Source organism: Diabrotica virgifera, chromosome 3 (assembly GCF_917563875.1).
Source record: "Diabrotica virgifera virgifera chromosome 3, PGI_DIABVI_V3a".
Lineage (NCBI taxonomy): Eukaryota > Metazoa > Arthropoda > Insecta > Coleoptera > Chrysomelidae > Diabrotica > Diabrotica virgifera.
The window spans coordinates 116,761,714-116,786,386 of NC_065445.1; the positions used below are offsets into that span (position 1 = coordinate 116,761,714).

Genomic DNA, 24,673 nt, shown 5'->3' on the forward strand with positions numbered 1-24,673 from the left:
AATCAATCAGGTCTTACGCTCGCGCCATCATCGCATACATACTACCTTAAATATTAACTTTAGCAAAAAAATGAAAGAAACTAAAATTGTGTAGAATTCAATTCTCTCTATTTTTGTATAGAAACATTTTTGTCGTAAAACTAACAATAAAAGAGATAATTCAATAATTATGCTCTATTTATATATAACTGTCATTATTTTCCGCTATAACTCGGAAAATATCGATGGCACGAAAAAATTGTCAAAATAGAAATGATAGAAAATTATATTTTCAACAATTTTGGTTGTTATACTTTTTGTCGGAAAGTTGAAAATGGCGGAGATATTGTGCAAAAAAGTTTTCGTTTAAAATCAAGATGGAGGCTAACGCAATAGCGGAATTCAGTCGAGATTTTAAATTTACACTACTATTGACCCCTCCTAAAGATTAAAAAAATAAAATTTGGGGCAGCTCCTTAGACAAGGTTAGGCCTGTTATTCGTCTAACCAGACTGGACTACAAGCTGAAAATTGATCTAAGGCTCAATGGTGCAACGCGTATGTTTAGACAGCCGAGCTTAATTATTTCACGTCTTAAGCTTAATATCAATATATTGGTGCAACCAAGCATAATAGTCTTTATAGTCTCTTAATAGTCCTTATAATATTTATATAAAGTACAACTTTTTTAGTTTTTTATTTTATAATACCCATTTAATTGATCTGGTTTTACGAAGGTTTAAACATTTGAAATATTTATTCTGGTAAAATTTGTGAACACGTGATTTATAATTAGAGACCGGACATTATATGCACTAAAATTTTCCAAAATATGAGCATATATAAATATGCACACATTTTTGCAATATATGCATATTTTTATTTAGATATGCAATATTTTTTATACACATTGTTAATTATAGAAATGACAAACCAACCAAAAAATGATGACAATCAGTAGGTGCATTAAAAAACTTTTTCAAATCACTTTTGATTACGTTGATTCAATTTACATAAACATTTACAAACGTCTATAGTCCGTCCCACCTTGACTTTACAGTATAGAGAACATATGCAATGCAGTCCTTATGAGAGTTTTTAGCGCGCTGATGCCGATTTTATCAAAAAGAATTTGTAATCGAACATTAGAGAGATTAAATTAAAACTGTTTTAAAAAGGCAATCTACAATTTTTGGATTCATATGCGTAATAACTATAGTAGGTATATCAAATAAACTTAAACGCATACGAATCCTAAAATTGTAGATTATTTTTCTAAAACAGTTTTCACTTAATCTCTCTAATGTTCGATTACAAATTCTTTTTGATAAAATCGGCATCACCGCGCTAAAAACTCTCATAAGGACAGCATTGCCTATGTTTCCTATACTGTAAAGTCAAGGTGGGACGGACATAGTATATGTATAATATTATGTACTCGTAAAATTAATAACAATAACGTACATATTATGAATTAACACTAGGTACTGTTGTAGCTTGCAATAAGATGTTTTTCCAGATCGTCTGCCAAAAAATTATGTTTTTTGTCAGATAATATGTATTTATATTTAAAAAAATGACCTTTGTACGATGTTATTGGGGCTTATTTCAGGGTACTAATTAACTCACGATCTAATTTAACAATGACACTGAGATTACCATTTAAAATGTTTGCCACTTCTATTTGCAGTAAATAACCATAAGTTTTTTTAAATACATTGTTACTCTTTTCAATATTTCTTCTTACGCCTTTATTTCTTTTTGAAATCTCTCAACCAATTCTACAGATTCAGTAATAATTCCTTGCGCTTCCATTCTTGAAATAATACCGCTTACGAATTCGTAGTTAGACTTACTAAGTGCTAATTCGGACTTTAACGAAGGATTTTTTTAAAACAACCTTGACACTTTTCTGTGGCAGTGTTAGCTTGTTCGTCAAAATCCGAGTGTTCAGCAGTCAGCATCCAACTGTGATATAAAAGTAAAAGAATTTTTAAATTAACAATTTATTTTAGAATATTTATCTGAGACAGCCGGATGGAACATTTAAAATTTAATTTTTATAATATGGTACATAACCTTATCCTTAAGGTCAAACCTTAGTTTTAGTCAAATAAAGAAATAATATCTCTCAAATCTATATCATTCCATTTATGAATTTCGCACCAAATAACATTCCATATCGTGGTAGGGGAGCCCAAGCGGGGATTTTTGCAGTTACTCGAGCGCGTCAGATTATCATATGGGGAGAAACGTGGTACCCTGCAGATGTACCTTTGCCATATATTGGCTCTTAACACAGGGGAGTTCGTTTAGGGGGGCCCGAGAAAAAAAATCTATCCTTAAAAATACTCGAAATTGTCAGATTAAGATAAGGTAAGTTAAGTACATGCAAAACAGTGTATATTTAAAAAATCTGACGATTTGAGCGGGGCGTAAGGGAATTGGTGAGTCACAAAGTTTCACAAGAAAAAGGCGAATATTTCGCGAAATGAACGTCAGATCGAAAAACTAAAAACTACACGTTCAATATTTTTCAAAAATCTATCGATAGATACCAAACAAGACCCCTCGCAGAGAGGGGTGGGGGGTAAATTTTAAATTTTAAATACAAATCCCGCGATATTTAGCAAAATAAATATCAGATCGAAAAACTGCAAAATACACTTATTTAATATTTTTGAAAAATATATCGAATGGTACCAAACGCGACTTCCTACGGAGGTGGGGTGGGGAGTTACTTTAAAATCTTAAATAGGAGCCCCCATTTTTTATTGCAGATTTGAATTCTCTGCATAAAAATAAGCAACTTTTATTCGAAACATTTTTTCGAATTATGGATAGATGGCGCAATATTCGGAAAAAACGATTAATGGAAATGGAAAATTAAATTAAAAAATGGCAAGCGTCCGCTAAAATGGAAAATTTTACTTAACTTTTTTTGGTTTTAGCACCTAATAATCACAACCCAATAGGTCCCCAAAGCGCTCGAGTGACTGCACATTTAGCATACTTTGCTCCCCTACCATCGGTAATAATTGTTTTATTTTCTTTAATAATACGTTAACAAAATATTTTAAAATCAGTCTTCTTTCTGACTTAATAAAAAGTCGTCTTTTTTAGTCTACGAATATTTAATATTCCGCATATGAATTTCGCACCAAATAACATTCCAAATACTATATAATTGTTTTATTTTTATTTAATAATACATTAACAAGTATTTTAATCAATCTCCTTTTAACTAACTCTAATAAAAAGTTGTCTTTTTCAGACTATGAATATTTAATATTCCGTATATGAATTTCGCACCGAATAACATTCCGTATACGCGTTTGGCACCTCGCCGCCTATTGGTTGAAATATGACCGCGTGCTGCAAAGAACCAATAGAAAAGCTTTGTTTTTAAACAAAGAGGAGTAAACTAAAAAGACAGACTCACACCCAAGAAAGTCACTAGAAATGTCACCAAATACATCTTCTTTTTTGGTTGTTCACATTGGCCTTTGACGGTAATCCATAAATACTATATTATACTAATACGTCGCTAAAGAGTTCTAAAAACAACTGTTGTTTACATAAAAATAGACTAAAAATCTAAAAATTAAAGGAATAACGCAGAAAATACAAAAAATCGTTGATATAACTTAATTAACCTATAAAATGCCAAGAGTGTCAAAATTGTATAAATGTCATTAGTAAAATTTGATAACAGTGGAGTAAACTTGCCTGAGGTTGGACCAATTACAAAAAAGCTTTTTGGCGCGGGAAATTTGTATTACTCCTCTTGGTTTAAAAACAGACTACAGGTGCCAAATACGTAATACGGAATGTTTAGATGCCTTAAGGCATTCCGATTAGGTACTAAACTGTTAAAATTTATTTAATTTTCTGAATAATTTTGCAATTGTCGTAATGTTTATCTTTTAATGAAATTGTCATAAAGTCCGGTCTCTATTTATAATGAATCGTAATTTTATTTCTGAGTTGGACCGGGCAAGAATAATAATTATCGCTTTAGTTTAAGAGGGCCATTCACAGCGATTCGTGGCGAAAAGAGTGGTGATTCATCATAGTAATGTCTCACGGAATAGGTTTCTACAGACTTTGATATACATATACATATACATCAAAATTTCCATTCGGAGAAATTCATCTATGTCTTTATCAGCCCTCCAAAAGGACTTCAGGCATGCTACAAGAGTCAGAGTATCGTTGGCTGCAATAAGAAGAAGAACTTTAGAGTCAGGTTTAAGGGGTCGTCGACCAATAAGAGTTCCTCATCTATTGCTCCTCATCACTTTTATACCGCGTTTTGCACCGCGTCCAGTGGGCTCAAAAACCCATACAGCTTATAGTGGGTCGTATTTGGCGAGAGCAAACAAGAGTTGTACAACTAGCACATTCCCATACCATACTTCCAGTGTTATGTTTTGGGTAGCAATTATGGCAGGTGGACGCACGGAATTGGTGGTTATTGATGGGACTCTAACAGGACAAAGATAGGTACATCACACGGAATTTAAATTCTCATGTGAGATTATGACGAGGAGCTGTTGGTGAAAATTTTGTATTTATGGATGATAACGCCCGCTCTGATAGGACTCAAGTGGTTAATGACTAACTTGAGACAGAAGCTATTCTCCAGACATAAACCCCATTGAATATGCATGGGATGTGCTGTCCAGAGCCGTTCATATCCGAAGAGATCCTCCTAGAATCCATCATGAACTTACAATTTCCTGTAGAGAAGAATGGGAGAATATGCACCAGGAAATGTTTAATCGACTTGTTAGCAGTATAGCTCGATTCCAGGCTGGCATCGACACCCGTGGTGGAAATACACGATGTTAAAATTGTTAAATACGTTTTAATTAGAAATAATTTTTTTAGTTTTTAATTTTTTATTTGATAAAAAAACAGTATCTCTATTAAAACAAAAGATATCTGCCAATAGTTCATGTAATGAAGCTTAAAATAGGACAAAACCTCGCAATTTTTACAAAATTGATCGATTTGCTTGAAAATTTGAGAATAAGTAGTTGATAGTCCAAGGATCAAAATCTATATGATGCCGAAAGGCGCTTTTACCATGGGCGTGGAAATTTATTATTATATTTTGACCGCAAAAGTTGGTAAAAACATTTATTGTAAGCAAGAGACGTTCTATACATTTTTTTGATAAAATTAATAGTTTTCGATTTATTCGCTATCGAAAGTATTAGTTTTATATTGAAAAAATTAATGTTTTTAATCAGTTTTCTGCGAATAACTCAAAAAGTTTTCGTTTTATCAAAACAACTTTACTTAACAAAAATGTACCTTTTGAAAAAATAAACAAAACCGTTTTTTTAATTTTCTTTAAGACTAACAGTAATCGAGCTATACTTTATTATAAGTTAGTTCTTCTTCGTCAAATACTAGATATTGTAATTTCAAAGTCAAAAGACGGGAAAACTATGCATTTTCCGAGGATAATTTGTTTAAACTAATTTAACGTATTTAAAAATATCTATCTCTGTAAATAAAAAACAAGTCTCTAGCTCAAAAATTAACCTACTTATAATGAAAAGAATGTCAGTCCCTATTTTTTCAGCAAAAAGTGATCGGAAAGAACCCCCTAATCACCACCCTAATTAAAATTAGTCATTGACCTGATTTGGTCTTCTTTATTTATGTATTATTAATAGGTTCTAGAAGTTTGATCGGCTTGGAATGATTAGCTAAAACAATGGAGTTAAAAGCGAATAACGAGTTTTTGTAGTTTGGTAAATAAAAAAAAATGCCCTTTTCTTCAGAATAAAAAGATTAGCATCAGAGATACAAAAAATATTTAAATATGAAATTGTAGCTTATTTAATTCCAAATAACTTTGTTTGCAAAAATTTTTTCTACGGCAAAAATTGAGTGAACTATTGACAATTAAATCTTGTAATAATATGCAAAAACCACCTTTACCAACCCTTTCAATGTCACCTCTTTTTGTGACTGAAGATTTTAAAAGGATTTAATATTAATAGCCTTATAGATCTTGGAAAAACCTACAAAATTATTTTCTGCCAAACTTTCTGAGCTAAAAAATAAACAAGTTACGGTCCAAAAATCAATATATTTTTTTGAAAAAAAAGGAGAAAAATTCAATTGGAAGCATAATAATGTAAGTTGTCGGTGTTTTTAGTCATTGCCCTTATTCATTCTTCTTTATTTATGTATTATTAATAGATTCTAGAAGTTCGACTGGCTTATATTGAGTAGTTTTAAAAAAACTGGAGTTTAAAGCGAATAACGATTTGTATGAATAATATGATTGTATGAATAATGATTTGGTAAAAAATGCCGTTCTCTTCAGAATATAAAGATTAGCATCAGAGATACGAAAAAATGTTGCAATATGAAATTGTAGGTTATTTATTTCCCAAGAAATTGGCTTGAAAAATTTTTTTCTACGGCAAAAATTGAGTGAATCGTAAATGAGTATACCATCGAAAAACACTGATTTTTTAGATATAAAAAGTAACATTTTCTCTAGGGGATAAATCGAAAACTAGTGATTTTATCAAAAAAATGTATAGAACGTTTTGTGCTTATAATGAATGTTTTTACCAACTTTTGTGGTCAAAATATAATAAAAAATGTCCACCCCTGAGATGGGGTAGTAACCACCCCCATGGTAAAAGCGCCTTTCGGCATCATATAGATTTTGATCCTTGGACTATTCACTACTTATTCTCAAATTTTCAAGCAAATCGATCCATTCTGTAGAAATTGCGAGGTGAAAAGCTTCGGTTTCTGGACTACAATGTTATATTTTTTTATAAGTGATCTACAACAGTATTTTCTGAAAATAGTTAATAATAGCAAAAATATTGGTTAATGCATAAGTTTTGAAACTATGGTTCGTACAGTACATATACCGTTGGACGTCATCCGCGTCATAGCAAGTGACGTCACATGATACCAATACAAAATATTTAAGTCGTAGGTATGTTCCTTTTTAGAATCGTTTAGCTAAGTACATGACAATTACAGTCACTAAAATAGACACATTTTATTATATATGCGTAGAAATAATATTTGAAGATTTCTATTAATGTAAACTTACATAAATTCACCATAGCTTGTTTCATTTGATTTGTATAGGGCTTTTCATCGATAATCATTTGTTTCGAGCTTCTGTCATATGTCACATAATATTAATACGAGTATATCTACGTCATACGTCTTTGGTTTGTATCATTGGTATATACCAATAACGTATGACGTAGATATATTAATATTATGTGACACATGACTAGTGATGTTAGAAGAGAATATTCTCGGCCAGAAAATTCTCTCGAGAATATTCTCGGCAAAAATTTTCTATATTTTCAAAAACCGAAACAAAAATAAAAACTAGATACGGGTCAAATTATTATAATTTAAAAAATATGTAGGTATATTGTTTTTGCCAATCCCCTGAACCACTAGCAAGGGTGTTTACACTGTCAATATTTATTGTTTTGGTGCAATATTAACGTGCAAATATTTAGAATGGTGTTCATTTAAGCAGAGAAGAACAAGTTGAGGAAACTGAGTTTGTAGATAATTTAGCAACTTTAAAATATGGTGATGAGCCGGCTGAAATAATGGCAGATTTGGCACTTTATCGGCCTAAGGAAGGATTTTTTGGAAAACCATTTTAAATCATTGGATAAATCATGGAAAATACATTTTAAAATCAATTGAAAAACTAGACTTAATCATATGGTGAAAAGGTACATGTTTGTGAACAAAATTAACGAAAATAGTATTTGATATATTAAGCATGTCTTCATCCAGCGCAGCCACTGAAAGAAGTTTCAGTAGGTACTTATGGTTTTTTTATCCACTCCTCTAAAAGAAACCGGCTCACTGCTGAACGGGTACGTAAGGTAACTTTTATTGCTCACAATTTAAAATTGATAGACGTAGACCAATCTATGACTGAGCTGGCAACTCGTGAAAAACAAAATCCCACAACTCATCAGTACATTGAAATGCAGATTGTAGATGACTAGGATGAGCTAATGATAGAAATAGATTCTGAATCTGAGGTCTCATCTTTTATCATACCATATCGATATTTTGCTATTAAGAAGAAAATTTCATTTTTTATCAAAGAAATTTTGTGTTTTCTGTTGTTTTTGTGTTTTTTATATACAAAGAACACTATTGTTTCGCCTCATAATTTTGTATATAAGATCATGATTTTTAAAACCCTATGTTTCATCTTCAACAATATTCTTAAGTGCGTCATGGGGTTCATTCTCAGAATATTCTCCGATTTTTCATTCTCGGGAATTTTCGAACACTACACATGACAAAAGCTCGAAACAAATGACGGTGAATGAAAAGCCCTATACGCTGTGAGCTCGTACGTAGAGGGGATATTTATAAATTTGCGAGCGCCAGTAGTGGCATGTCTCTAAACGTTTACCGGAAATTTGACATAAATGTCAAAGTGATTAATTTAAAATTAAAATTAAAAACATTAATTATAAAAAATATTAGTTGGTCAAAGCTGTGGTATATATTTTTACCTTAAATATACTTACGTTTTAAATACTGAATTTACGTTTTTTTAATGTTCCGTAATATGTAATTATAAATTAATCTATTAATCTTGGCGCCATCTACACGATAATTGTGAAAGTATCCGAAGTAAGAAATTAATATTTCATCAATAGAACGTCAAATGATTAGCAAAATCTTAAAAAAATCTGTTACAATTTAATTACTTTTTAGCGTTGTAAATATTAAGCGATAACAATTAAATAATAAATTTAAAAATTACCGGTGAAAGTTGAATTAGTAATCCGCCAGGAGCGACACCAGCGAAGCTCAGAGCGTATACGTGGATTATAAAACGTTTTTATGAAACACATTTGTCCGGATCACACTTTCACTGCAATCAAACGAAGGTGACATTTTGGCATAAATTGTAACACGTAATAATTGACAGTTGCGATGTTGACACTTCAGATTTGTTTTTATTATTTAGATCAATGACATATAAGAGGACAGACACAGCAACAACTATAAAAAGTGTCCGAAACATATACTTCGCTAAAGTATACGTTTTGATGGTAAGGGGAGAAATTTTTACGAACACGACACGATCAAATATTGTTTTGTTTGATCAAATTATATTTTAAATTTTTGGGAGTGTAGAGTGAAAATGTCTAATGATCTTTCGGACACCCAATTCTGTGTCAGATATAGGGGAGTTCTCCGTCCAATGATTTAGATACTATATTGTTTTATTATATTAATTTATTATTTTTATTATTTATTTTAACACGTTGACTGACAGTGCGTCAAATGTATAAGCAAGTGTTGTGACACTATATGTATGTATCTTGTAAAGTAGAATATGGAAAAATGCAACGTCTATAGACGTTGTGTCACATTACATCAATTGAAATTAGACGTCTATAGACGTTCTGTCCGTCAACATGTTCATAAGATTAATAATTCGTATTTGTTTTCTATTTCGAATGTTTTTATTTATTTACAATAAATATTAATTTATTTTGTTGTATTTTATTTTGCTGCAATAATTATGTGATATTAGGTTTGTTCTAGCATCAGTTTCAAACGGTTTGAAACCATCAGCGAATAGCGGACCAGCGCGAGTAGAGGGGATAGCAGGTGAAGGTATCATGTTCTCTCACTGACCAACTATTTGCTGACGGTTTCTGACTAGTTTGACTGTTTGCTAGAACAAACCTAATATATTATGTACTTGTATTTGACTGGAATCATTAGAGTTGTGGGTGTATAGAAGAATTCAAATATCATGGACAGAACACGTAACAAACAAAGAGGTTCTGAGAAAGATGAATAAAAAAATGGAAGTCTTAAATACAATTAAGACCAGAAAATTGGAATATCTCGAGCATATTACACGTTGAGAGAGATACAACTTGTTTCAACTCATTATGCAGGGAAAGATTCAAGGAAAAAGAAGCATAGGGAGACGCAGGATATAGTGGCTGCGCAACCTGAGATAATGGTACGGATGTACATCAAATGAACTTTTCAGGGCAGCCGTCTCCAAAGTTCGAATAGCTATGATGATTGCCAACCTCCGTCGTAGAGATGGCACTTGAAGAAGAAAAAAATATGTATTTGATTTAAAATGAATTCGGGATTTTTTTGTAATTTGGCATCGATGTCAACTTAGATCTCTAACGTAGATAATGACGTGCAACGGTATTTATATTGTACCAACCATATGTGTATTTTTATAGCTGGTTGCCATTTTAAAATGTAGATACATACCATTATTTGTTTTAGAACAATTATCCAAGATATTGTTGGTTGTGCCAACAACCATGTTACTGACGTCTCTCACATTATCAATGTTTTTCATGGTAATTTCTAATTTTTTATTAGTTTCTCGCTGACTTGTTGCCAATTCTTCTATCTGGGGTAGTTTATGAAGTTGATTTTGTATACTTTTAATATTTTGTAAGATATCTTTCGCACTAGATTTCTGGGAATTGATCGCTAAAATCATAAATGTTTTTATAATTCCTATAAAATAAAATATTTAAAAACTTGTTTATATAATAGCAATACCAAATAAAACTTAAATTATTTATGTCTTCTCTGCATCCAATACATCTAACAATCAATCTCAGCTGCATTAGCCCAAGATTGTACATGATTTTTACGTAATCAAGGAGATCTTACAAAGGTTAATATTGGAAATAATGAAGAAAACCTGCGTACTGCTAAATTTTTAAGTCGTCTGCTCATCGTATTTGTGGTCTTCCTTGTCATCTCCAATGTTGTCAATTTCCACTAGGTATTACGATATGTATATGAACAACTGCAGGATAGATTCTCGATACAGAATGCTCATACATAATATTTACAAGAAAGCTACAATGAAAATACAAATAGATGAGAAAACCAAAGCTATACCAATTAACAGAGGAGTTCGCCAGGGAGACGTTATTTCGCCAAAGCTATTCACACTGGGACTGGAAGACGTGTTCAAAGACATTAACTGTGTAGATAACGGAATAAATGTTAATGGAAGAACACTGAGTCATTTGAGATATGCTGACGAGATTGTAATATTCGCTACAAGTTTCGAAGAATTACATACCATAATGACGCAACTATTTCAAACTTCGGAAAAAGTAGGTCTAAAGATGAAAAGATGAACTTGGAAAAAACAAAAATAATGACGAATACACCGAACATCGGAAAAATAACGTTGAATGACATAAATTTAGAAACAGTAAGCACATACCTACATCTACCTGCAGTGCTGTTTTTGTGACGGTACGCGCCGGTACGCCGTACCGGTGCCTCTTTAGGCAAAAAAGCAAAAAAAAAAACAACAAAATATTATGTAATTTTAGGTGAGCCATTATCAGCCGGAAGCTGGACGTGTGTGCCGATTGCCGATGAACTTGGTGTACAACTGTTTTAAATCGGTAGAGTCTTGGACACACGGTGGGTCGCATCAAGTTTTCGCACAGTTTTGGCCGTTGGGGAAATTATGAGGTTTTGGCCAACCATTTTGTAACAGCCAGTAGACCAGACGCGCGATTCTTTGGAAATATGAAAATACGAAGGCCTGTACAGGAGGCTGGCATCCACGTGTTTATTTTTGGATTTGGGACTGATGTGCAACTGTCTGACGTTAGTGGGGAACTACAACATAGAGACGTTGGTCTATTTCACGCTAACAAGAAACTTCAGATTTTGATGGACACGTTTGTTTCTCGAAAAGACAGTGCTGGAATGTTTTATGCGCAAGCTAAGACAGCTGTCAACAATAAAAGTTTTATGGGAATCGAACTGTATTTGAAATCTAAAGAAGACCCCATCATTGTTATTGTGTTTTATAACTACCTTGTGAGAACAAAATAATAAATAAGCAATTCAGAAAATTTACTACCTCTGAACATAGCTTTAAAGGCAATTCCAATATCTCTCAGTGAGTGTGAAAGGGGATTTTCCCAAATAAACCTTATCATCACTGACAGCATAGCTTCCCTACTCACAAAAACTGTTTCTTCTTTAATGTTTGTAAAGTTAAACGGCCCACCTCCAACTCGCTTTGAACCCGCGAAGTACGTGAATTCGTGGCTGTTTCGGGGACAGCACTCAGCATTGGACACAAACAGCAAGGAAAGAGACAGAGAAGAGACGTACTACAAAAACTTCTCCAAACTTTGGACAGTTTTATAAACTGTAAGTTACAAAATTTATTGCGGCTTCTCGTAAAATCTAGCCAAGGCCCCCGCTACCATATGTGCAAAGTGTGTAATGCACACGGGCGCCATTTTTTAGGGGCGCCAAAACCCGGGGTCAAAAATTGCAAAAAAAACAAAAACTAATTTTAAAATAAAAGTCGAGAAATTAAATAGGATAAAGTATAAACACACACGACATTTTATTAGTACATAGTTATATCATCCAGTTACTGCCGATTCCTATTTGCGAGAACATGCAGAAGTCAGGTATTTTAATTTATTTTGTTAAGATTTTATTCTGTTTGTTTCATTTTGATATTTTAGTCTACAAATAATCGTCCATTTACTCACGGTTTTTGCTGTGAAATTTAAAGAACCGCTTATATTGACATGAAATTTGTCATACACATAGCTAACAAGAAAAGGAGTGATATTGTGCTTTTGCCCTGGGGGTAAAAGGGGTATTCTCAGGGGAATACGCCCGACAGTACCTGGGGGTATTCTCAGGGGTGAAAAAAACAAAAATTCAAAATAATTCCGGAAATGTATAAACTGACTAATTCTAAGAAACTTTCGTTCTATAAAGATTTTCACTAAGTCAATACTTTTCGAGTTATTTGCGAGTGAATTTGTCAATTTTTCTACACAAAACCCCGTTTTTAGACGGTTTTTCGCAAATAACTCAAAAATTAATTATTTTATCGAAAAAATAATCCTAGCAAAAATATAGCTTGTAAAAAAGTGAAAAAAGTAATTTATATATAGTCTGCAAACCCAGTAGAAGCAGAGTTGTAGCTAATGAAAAGTAGGTTCTTATTCGTCAAATTCCAAATCTAATATTTCAACGTGAAATAACCAAAAAATTAATCAGTTTTTTGGGAAAACTCATTACAACTTCTTTAAAGTGTTTAAAAAAATCTTTATTTTTGATTTTTAAAAAAGTTTCTAGCAACAAGAAATGCAACAAGCCACCTTTTTTGGTAAAAAAAAATCGTAAAAAAATCGTAAAAATCACCCCTAATTAGCATTCCAAATGAAATTAATCGTTACCGCTTTACCATTTACTTTTATATGTATTGTTTATATGATCTGTAAGTTTCATCGGTTTAAAGTGCTCATTTTTGAAAAATTTGGTTTTAAAGTAATTTTTTTAATCTTATTGGTGATAAGATAAAAATTATTAGTGATACCAAAAATCTCAAGCAGTAAAAAAATGTAGGTTTTGCTTTTCTGAATATTTTGGATTATTTGTTTTCCTGTAAGACAAAAATTGGTTAAAATATGGCTGGTCAAAGTTTGCATACACTCGTGATTAGTGACTCGTTCAAGCCCTTTTAACTACAGTATTCAAAAATAAGCACTTTAAAACGATGAAACTTCAGAACATTTAAACAATTCATAAGTAAAGTAACTTGTGGTGAAGCAGTAACGGTTAATTTAATTTTGAATGCTAATTAGGAGGTGATTTTCACAATTTTTTTACCAAAAAAGGGACAAAAATTATTTTGAGGGTAACTTACTGACTTCTGATGTTAAAAAAAACAAAAATAATGCTTCTTTTAAACACTTTAAAAAAGTTATACTAAGTTTTCCTTAAGTGCTTTATTTTTTGGTTATTTCACGTTGAAATATTCGATTTAGAATTTGACGAATAAGATCCTACTTTTCATTAGCTACAACTCTGCTTATACTGGGTTTGCAGACTTCATAATAGCAACTTGCACCATGTGTTTAATTTTTTTATAAACTATATTTTTTTCGTTAAAATACTTTTTGAGTCATTTGCGAAAATCCATCTAAAAACGTGTTTTTGTTTTAAATGAACATATTATTTACTCGCAAATAACTTGAAAATTATTGAAAAGTATTGACTTGTGAAAAAACTTTATAAAACAAAAGTTGTTTAAAATTAGTCATTTTATCCAATTCTGGACTTTTTCGAACATATGTTTTTTTGCCCCCGAGAAGTGGTGAAACTCACATTCAGGCAAAGGCACACATCGGCACAATATTACTTTTTTCTTTTACATGTTAGCTATGTGTATGCCAAATGTCATGTCAATCCGAGCGGTTCTTTAAAATTCGGAGGTTTTACAATATTTTATCTTGAGTGAATGGACTATAAATATGACTTCTAAAGTTCAGTTTTTTGTTTTATTTCAAGTACCTAGCTACCTTCAAAAAATAAATAAAAAACATGATCCAAAATGCCTTAAGAGGCGCCAAAATTCTTTTTTGCACACAGGAACCAGTAAGCGTTACGGGGGCCCTGAATCTAGCTATCTAACAAACTGTTATTTGGAAAATTATGCAGTAAAACATGTAAACTAGGATTTTGTGCGCCTTTTATAATATGCCCTTGAAACCTGTACAAGATTAAATTTCTACAGTAGGCCAGTTCGTTAGCAAAAACGGTTTTTTCCAGTAAAAGCAGACATAACTTTGAAGAAACCACAAGTTTGACAGGAGTAAAAAATTTCAAACTCAGACAAAATAATCTTGGTACTCTTATCTTACCATGATGTAGTCAAGTAGGGATGGTTTTAGATTATTTATAGTGCTCAGGGCAAATTATAGATACATTCCTGAATTTTTTCCTCGATTCCAAATAGCTTTAAAACGCCTTTTTAAGGCTAAATTTAAAAAGTTTTTTCGGGGGTGGCCCCCCTTCTGGATACCCCTCAGACCCCCTGGAACATTGCGTACCGGAACCTACGTTGTTACAAAAACAGCACTGTCTACCTGGTACACATAATGAAAGTTAACAAAGAAAATCAAACTGCCGAAATTACCAGAAGATAATAAGGTTAGCGTGGACAGGATTTGGAAAACTGAGTTGAATCTTGAAAAACAATAAAATAAAAAAATATTTGAAAACCGGCGTACGCGATCAGTGTATCCTCCCTATAACCCGGTCTATATAGACATTTGAAATAACAAAAATTGCCGGAGAGCCAAATTTTGGTGGAGAGCTAGAGTTTACCATAACAAATAAAGTTTTAAAAGTCCCCATCGATCCCATGTGTGCAACAAAAGTTATTCGGAGTCAAAGGTCAAAATTTGAGATTTTTTGGATTTTTTTAAAAAACGGTAAGTTTTATCAAAAAAGAACCTTAAACCAAAGTTGTAGGTCTTAAAATTCTCTACAAAAATAGTCCTTACTATTTTTTTCCTAAGAGTTACTATTCCTGAGATATCGCGATTCTAAGAGTCAGATTATACATGATATGCACACGTTTCCACACCACCTGTGAGGTAGTGTACTCGGCACGTTTTTTTACCGTGGTTTCCCCTGTAGGCCTACTCCACTAACTGTTTTGACAATTTTAGGATAATTTAAAAAAACAATACCGGTCAAGTTCTAGATATTACCTTATTATTGATATTGATTATTGATATTGCTATTGATTATTAGGTTAACTATTGTTTTGATTTCTTTAGATATTTTAATCAGATTGATATTCTTGAAAGTCTACTTCAAAAGTCTTCTTCGATTTCATGTTCTTCCTCTACCTCTTAATGATCAAAAATTGTTCAAATGTGACTGAGTCATTGGTCTCTTCATTAAAATCACAGGAGTCTTCCTCTGTTGTACTAAATTGGACATTTGAGCAAGACTGACGTTGGCAGTTGCTACACGCTAGAGAACACAGCAACCCGACTTTTTTACATCCACATTTGGCACTACAACCTTTTTTGCATTTGCAAAAAAATAGTGTTAAGGAGTTTTTCTAGAGCAGGTGGGAGTAAGGTTTTAATCGGTTCCAGAGTATTATGTATTAATTTCCAACCCCAGTCTTCTGGATTCAGTTCATTACCTAGCCATGTTTGAACTTGATAATATACTCGATACAAATGTTGAAAAGCAGATGCTGATGTTGGAGAAAGACATGATAGTTGTACTTGTTTCGCGTATTTTTTACAAAAGTTAAGTATGGGTATTTATCAAGACAACTAATTTTTTTGGAGCTCCATAAACCGCAAGAAGAAAGAGAATTCCTTCGTAATTATTGTTTGCGGTGTGGAATGAAGTTCTGTAAAAACTTTACAGCAGTTAGTCAAATCTTTTTTTTTTCAAATAATTTAAGTACTGACGTTTTGCCCCTTCTGTACATTGCTGACGTAGTGTCGCAGCCGGTTATCGCATGTAAAATAAAATGCACTTTTGGCATTTGGGTTAAGCCGATAAACTTTTCGAAGAATATATCTCTGTTCGCTGTTGAGCCCTTCCAGGTTTCAGAAAATAAATAACTTTATCTAGGAGTCCTTGCAGTAAGCAGTACTAACAAATCAACATCTTCACCAACTACAATTTTGTTGTGTTTGTTGCCTTAAATTTTTCGATTGCTGTCTCAATTATAAGGACATCTGCGTCATTTTTAGCTTGTTTCACTTCAATATTCGCAGCTGTTAATTTGTCAGTTAACATGGAAATGAAACGAGATTAATTATTAATGTTGGCGGAAAATTGTTGTTGATTCGCTGGAACTGTTATATTTTCATCAAAGATAATCTCGGAACCTGATGATGTTTTTGTAGTTCGACGACGTTGTTCTGCAGCTTTAATATTCTTTGTCATGTCACTGTAGCCGTCAAATACCACTATCACTGTAAGCCCGTAATGTCTGCTAAATGGTAGACGCTTGTAATAAGTACTTATATTCACTTGAACTGAACGACTGAACCTTTAGCACTAAAAGAAACAGATATAAATAAGACCTACGGAAAATACTGTAGCCATTGTTTACAATAGGCAATCTGTTCTTTTTTAAACAACGGTATAGTCAAATGTTTTTCAAGGCCACGTGGATAGAGGAAATTCAGTTTGGGACTGATTATCTTTTGAAGAAATATTTTCAGAATAGTATAATATATAAAAGAAACACAAATAGGCATTTATACTTGTCTTAAGTGCCACATTATGTATAAACGTGGCTTATATGTGCATATAATGTATAAAGTAACTTTTAAAATCGCGATATCTCAGGAATGTTAACTCTTAAGAAAAAAAATTGTAAGAACTATTTTTGTAGAGAATGTTAAGATCTACAACTTTGGTTTGATGTTTTTTTTTGATAAAACTTACCGTTTTCGAGAAAAATCCAAAAAATCTCAAATGTTGACCTTTGACCCCGAATAACTTTTGTTGCACACATGGGATCGATGGGGACTTTTAAAACTTTATTTGTTAGGGTAAACTCTAGCTCTCCACCAAAATTTGGCTCTCCGGCAATTTTTGTTATTTTCCAACTATTTTGATGTCTAAGTTGACCGGATTACTATACTTACGTATGGTTCACAGACGTGGACAGTCATCAAGGCCAATATGGATAAAATAGTAAAGGCACAAATAGCGATGGGAACAATGCTCGGGATGAGGCTTATAGACAAAAAAAACAAATAAATGGATTAGAAGCAAAACCAAAGTAAAAGACGCAGAAGAACATGCTGCCAAATTAAAATGGAGCTTCGCAGGACACAATGTCTGACTGAAGGATAAAAGATGGAAGCACGAAATACAACAATGAAGACCATGGTTAGGAAGGAGAAGCAGAGGAAGGCCACAAATGAGATTGGCTGATAACATTAAGAAGATTGGCGGACACAACTAGAAATAAGTGGCGTAAAATAGAAAACACTGTATTGAATTGGGGGAGGCCTATGTCTAAAGTTGGATTACTTAAGGCTCAAAGAAGTAGAGATTACGATATACAAGCGTAACTACAAAAAAGCGATTTCTCAACACTTTGCTTGTAATGATGCGGTCATCTCGAATTGCAGTGCAGGCCGGCAGGCAGTACCGATCTTAACCCAATTAAACACGTTTAGGATAACCTCAAAAACGGGTAAGAGCAAGACTACCAGCCCCGACATTCTTCGGAGAACTCAAGATATGTAGCTGCGGTAGAGAAGTGGCACAATATCCCCCAATCGGATATCCAGGATATCATGAATGGATTGCCGAACCGGCTCCAAGGAGTCCTAAAGGCCAGAGACGGCAACACGCATTATTAATACTTATATTTTTTTTAAATTAGACTATGATTTTAAAAATTATATTTGTAAGAATTTTCTTCGAAAATTTTTAAACATTGGATTTTTGCTTATGCTTCTTTTCATGAGCATTTTTCAGTGCATCACAAATGATAGAAAAAAAGGTATGCTTCTTTTCATGAGCATTTTTCAGTGCGTCACAAATGATAGAAAAAGAGGTAAGTCCGTGATAATATTCATTTTAGTGATATGACATTTTAGTTAAATCTGACAGTTGTCACATTTTATTTGCAATTTGGCAAAAAAACAAATCAATTTTGTTTATTGCATTTATAAAATGGTATTTTCTTTGATTTGTATAGTCTTATAAATTGTTCAGATTATATTCGTAGATATATTATATAATTGGCAAATTATTTTATTTTCGATTATGGCGCCATATATTGACAACTAGAATAAATGTTATAAATGTCACCGACGAAATGTAATCACCGACGTGCGTTTCTTCTGTCACATACAATTTAATGCGTTAGAAAGAAATCGAAAAACTGTGATGCACTGAAAGATCCTCATGAGAAAAAGCATAGCATCCCTTGATAAACGACATTTTCCAATAATTTTATTGTTTTCCTTTCCTTGAAGGTAGTTTTTCCAGTATCTTTAATAAAATGTGGTCCAAGATATTCCAAATTGAAAGAAATACAAGGTGGGCGGTTAATTTTGCCTGTGAGTGTATATAAAAAACTGAGATTCTACTAAATAACCTATATACAGTATTTCTCATGATCATCTTTCAGTGCGTCACAGTTTTTCGATTTCTTTCTAACGCATTAAATTGTATGTGACAGAAAAAAAGGCACGTCGGTGATTACATTTCGTCGGTGACATTTTTATAACATTTATTCTAGTTATTCTAGTTGTCGATAGATGGCGCCATAATAAAAAATAATTTTTTTTAATTAGATAATAATATTACAAATATAATCTGTATAATTTATAAGACTATACAAATCAAAGAAAATACCATTTTATAAATGCAAGAAACACTTTTGATTTGTTTTTAGTCCAAATTGAAAATAAAATGTGACAACTGTCAGATTTAACTAAAATGTCATGTTAGAATAAATGTCATAAATGTGTATTATCAGGGCCCGGATTACGTACACTCGATACGCATCGTATCCGCCATGTTTTCCCATAGCGCCTTACGGGAAAACATGGCGGATACGATGCGTATCGAGTGTACGTAATCCCTATGCAGGTACCTTAAGCTAGCATGGCCACATGAGCAAAACCCAATTTAACCTATGCCATAATTTTTCACCAATTTTTCACTAATTTATTACCACCCTAATAATTTTTCACCCCTTAACCCCACTTCAGGAGAGATGTCACGCTAGCTTAATATTCAAGCTAGCAAAATTCTCGATAAAACGGCATTGCATGAGCGGAATCGAATTTAACCTATGCAATAATTTTTCACACATATTAAACTAATTTATTACCACCCTAATAATTTTTCACCCCTTAACCCCGCTTCAGGAGATATGTCACGCTAGCTTAATATTCAATCTAGCAAAATTCTCGATAAAACGGCATTGCATGAGCGGAATCCAATTTAACCTATGCAATAATTTTTCACCCGTGTTAAGCTAATTTATTACCACCCTAATAATTTTTCACCCCTTAACCCCGCTTCAGGAGAGATGTCACGCTAGCTTAACATTCAAGATAGCAAAATTCTCGATAAAACGGCATTGCATGAGCGGAATCAAATTTAACCTATGCAATAATTTTTCACCCATGTTAAGCTAATTTATTACCACCCTAATAATTTTTCACCCCTTAACCCCGCTTCAGGAGAGATGTCACGCTAGCTTAATATTCAAGCTAGCAAAATTCTCGATAAAACGGCATTGCATGAGCGGAATTCAATTTAACCTATGCAATAATTTTTCACCCATGTTAAACTAATTTATTACCACCCTAATTATTTTTCACCCCCTAACCTAACTTCAGGAGAGATGTCACGCTAGCTTAATATTCAAGCTAGCAAAATTCTCGATATACAGCATTGCATGAGCGGAATCCAATTTAACCTATGCAGTAATTTTTCACCCATGTTAAACTAATTTATTACCACCCTAATTATTTTTCACCCCCTAACCTAACTTCAGGAGAGATGTCACGATTCAAGCTACCAAAATTCTCGATAAAACGGCATTGCATAAGCGGAATCCAATTTAACCTATGCAATAATTTTTCACCCATGTTAAACTAATTTATTACCACCCTAATAATTTTTCACCCCTTAACCCCGCTTCAGGAGATATGTCACGCTAGCTTAATATTCAAGCTAGCAAAATTCTCGATAAAACGGCATTGCATGAGCGGAATCCAATTTAACCTATGCAATAATTTTTCACCCATGTTTCAACTAATTTATTACCACCCTAATAATTTTTCACCTCCTAACCTAACTTCAGGAGCGATGTCACGCTAGCTTAATATTCAAGCTAGCAAAATTCTCGATAAAACGGCATTGCATAAGTGGAATCCAATTTAACCTATGCATTAATTTTTCACCCATGTTAAACTAATTTATTACCACCCTAATAATTTTCCACCCCTTAACCCCACTTCAGGAGAGATGTCACGCTAGCTTAATATTCAAGCTAGCTTTGCGGCTTCTAATAGTACTGATCATTACCTTTCCAACACATGTCTAATTTTGAAAATCGGTTATACCATTCAAAAGTTACCGAGCTCAGAAATATGACTCAATTTCTAATTAAAAAAGGGAAAATGTTTGTGGATATGTACAAGTGTATATGTGTATAAGTGTATACAAGTGTATACACTTATATTGTATCTATCTATGTATGTATGTATGTGCGTGGATAAGTTAAACCGATCTGAATTTTTTTTCTGTGTTTGAAGAGGGGGTTAGGGCCGATTCAGAACCGGTGTAGTTTGTGATTTTTGACCACCCATAAGCCAGTTATAGGACTTGGTAGGTACAGAACGGTATATTTTTTGGGGCTATATATCTTCAGTTCAAGAATATACAGGAGAACCGCAAATACTCCCAATTAATAGTGTTGATTTAAGATTTCAAATGGTGTGTAAGCCGTCAGGATCAGACATACACACGGCTCAGTATTATAGCCGAAAAACTGAAAAACTAAACTTTGAAAATTTTGGTTTTTCGACAATTACTAAAAATTTCAATCTACGAATTGCGCAAATAACTGAGCGTTTGGAGAAGGACTCTAGACGAATCTAACGATGTGTACCCCATATCCGGGAAAATTCGAATTTTTAAGTTACAGGCTTTATAAGTATGACCAAATCTATTGTCTATGGGAAAAAACGGGTTTCAAGCTCGTAATTCCTGTAATCAGTTAGCATACTTGACCTTAGATGCATCAGATACTACTTGTCAATACGTTTCAAACTCATGTTTAGTGATCAAGATCGGTTAAACCGTTTAGAAGTTATTGAGCTACAGAAGTATAATCCAGTTAACGATTATTCTCGAAATGGTTTATGTAGTTGTAGTGATTACGACGCTAAATTTGATCTGGCAACGGGCAATCAGAGTTTATTTACCAGCCATACCAATATTTTTTTTTCAATCTATTTCGAATAGAAAAAAATTGAGTGTACATTCGATGGACACTAAGTCATTTGGGAGGTAATGCGACAAAGTAGACCATTTATAAAGCTTAACGTGTAATCGAGAAAAACATTGCATTCAACTTCATACATTTAATTTATAAATAACTTTAAAAAACTCCCAATTCAAGAATAAAAAACCGATAAACGCCGTAAAAATGAGTGGCGCATACAATATCCAGCTACAAAAGATCTGATATGAATATTACGTGGCGCGACAATGTATTTTCATTTTGATGCAAAACAAAATTCTAGTTTTGTTTTAAAAGATTTTTCCATAATATTTGCTAAATTTGAAGTAAACGCGCCACAAAAGAGTTTCAAAATTCAATATTTCAAAGTTAGTCTTTTGTGACGCGTTTTACTTCAAATTGAGCAAATATTATGGAAATTATTAAATAATAATGCAAATATTATAGAATTTTGTTTTGCATCAAAATGAAAATACATTGTCGCGCCACGTAATATTCATATCAGATCTTTTGTAGCTGGAATATTGTATGCGCCACTCATTTTTACGGCGTTTAGCGGTTTTTTATTCTTGTAATTATTATTGTTATAGGACTCAATTTTCATCTCTCAATATTTTTTAAAAGATCAGTCTAAAAAACTGATTTTTAGCTGAATGCAACATATTTTTGCATTCTAATGTATAAATGCTTAATTATTAATTTGTACTGCTAAGTAGTTCATATTTTGACTTGAGTAGGCTAAGTTATAGAGTACAGGGGAAAAACAATAAATGTCACATTGTATACATATCGAGATAAACACCAATAAACGTTTCATTCTTATGATATTCTAAAAACCACTTAGGATATTCTTAGCAAAATTCTGGCGACTCTTGTTCTAAAATCTTAATATAATATTAATCTAATATTATTATATACAGGATGAGTCATGAGGAACTGTACATACTCCTACCTCGTATAGAGGCCCCTATGGGGTATAACAACTGACCATTAAAAAGTGTCTGCTCTCATTGTTTAATAATATACATGGCGAGTTTTGCATTTTGACAGAAATTTGTATTCGTCATAATTTTTGAACGGTCAGATCGATGTGTCTCTTATTTTGGTAAATCGTTACACTATTACCACCTAATCAACTGATTTATTCAAACTAGAAAAAAATCAGGTCCGGCTTTAAAAAATTAGTTCGTTTGGGTCTTAGAAAAAATTTCACCCTGTATACGCTTTTTGAAAACTCTAATATGAGTTTTACAAATTAGACAAATAGGCAATTAAAATGGCATATTTTTTCCCCACACGATTACATAAATTTTTATAAAAAAATCAAATTTGACTATGAATTAAAAGTTTGGTAAAGTAAAGTGAACCATAGATTTAAAAAAATTAACTTTTATTACAAAAATTAATTTTTTTTAAACAAATATTTAATTTATGTTACCACCCAATCAACTGATTATTCAAACTAGAAAAAAATCGGGTCTGGCTTTAAAAAATTAGTTCGTTTGGGTCTTAGAAAAAAATTTACAAATTAGACCAATAGGCAATTAAAATGGCATATTTATTTTTTCCCCACACGATTACTTAATTTTTTATTAAAAAATCAAATTCGTCAAAATCGCAATTTTACCATAAAAATAAAAAAAATTAAACAACGTTTTTCTTGAAATTAAAAGTTTTACCATTTTTTTTTTCTATAACACGTCTAGATTTAAAACTCCCCATAACACTTCTCTTTGGACTCTATAGTTTATCATAGACGTGATCAAATAAATAAATTTTAAATTTTTTCACTTAACTTTTGCGATTTAACTTTGCAATTCATGAATCTGCACCTTTTATTTTTAAAAATTCATAACTTTTACGAGAAGAAGACTAAAAGTCTACAACAATTTTCATAATCTTCACAATGGTAAGAGATACGTGTTGTAAAAATTTTAGAAAAAAAAATATTAAAATGGAACAAAGTTGTAGCGAGTTAATTGTGATATATTTTTTTCATTTTTGGGTTAAAATTCCGATTTTGACAAATTTGATTTTTTTAATAAAAAATTAAGTAATCGTGTGGGGAAAAAATAAATATGCCATTTTAATTGCCTATTTGTCTAATTTGTAAAATTCATATTAGAGTTTTTAAAAAGCTTATACAGGGTGAAATTTTTTCTAAGACCAAAACGAACAAATTTTTTAAATCCGGGCCTGATTTTTTTCCAGTTTGAATAAATCAGTTGATTAGGTGGTAATAGTGTAACGATTGACCAAAATAAGAGACACATCGATCTGACCGTTCAAAAATTATGACGAATACAAATTTCTGTCAAAATGCGAAACTCGCCCTGTATATTATTAAACAATGGGAGCAGACACTTTTTATTAGGTCATTTGTTATTCCCCACAAGGGCCTCTATACGAGGTAGGAGCATATACAGTTCCTCATGACTAGGGAGCGGATTTATATTCGATCAATTTTGATGAAATATGCGCATATATATGCGGTAAAAAATTACGAAATATGTGCAAGATATGCACAAAAATTCAAAAAATGCGCATTTCAAGAAACCACAAATTTTCTGTTCTATTCTATTCTAGGGGGTTCTTTTATAGGGGGGTGGTGGCAATCTTATTTATTATCTTTCAAATAAAATAATTTTTTTATATATGCAATTTATTCACAGTTTTTACAAAAACTGCTACCAATAGTTACCTATTTAAAATAAAACAACAATATCACTATAAATTATCTTCGATTATAATTCACTAAAATCTGTTTTTCCAAATTATTTACGAGGAAACATATTCTTTGATCAGATAAAATAT

The 24,673-nt window shown here is 32.4% G+C and overlaps 1 protein-coding gene across 3 annotated transcripts in view; it reads right to left on the minus strand.

Annotated features, from left to right (window-relative positions):
* The window catches only part of LOC114338947 (myosin-4), a 179,971-nt gene that overhangs the window by 57,295 nt on the left and 98,003 nt on the right, over positions 1-24,673 (minus strand). For all 3 annotated transcript variants that reach the window (XM_028289570.2, XM_028289571.2, XM_050646866.1), the window contains one exon: positions 10,282-10,509. In XM_028289570.2, the coding sequence (XP_028145371.2) occupies positions 10,282-10,509 (228 nt within the window). The remainder of the gene's footprint in view (positions 1-10,281; positions 10,510-24,673) is intronic.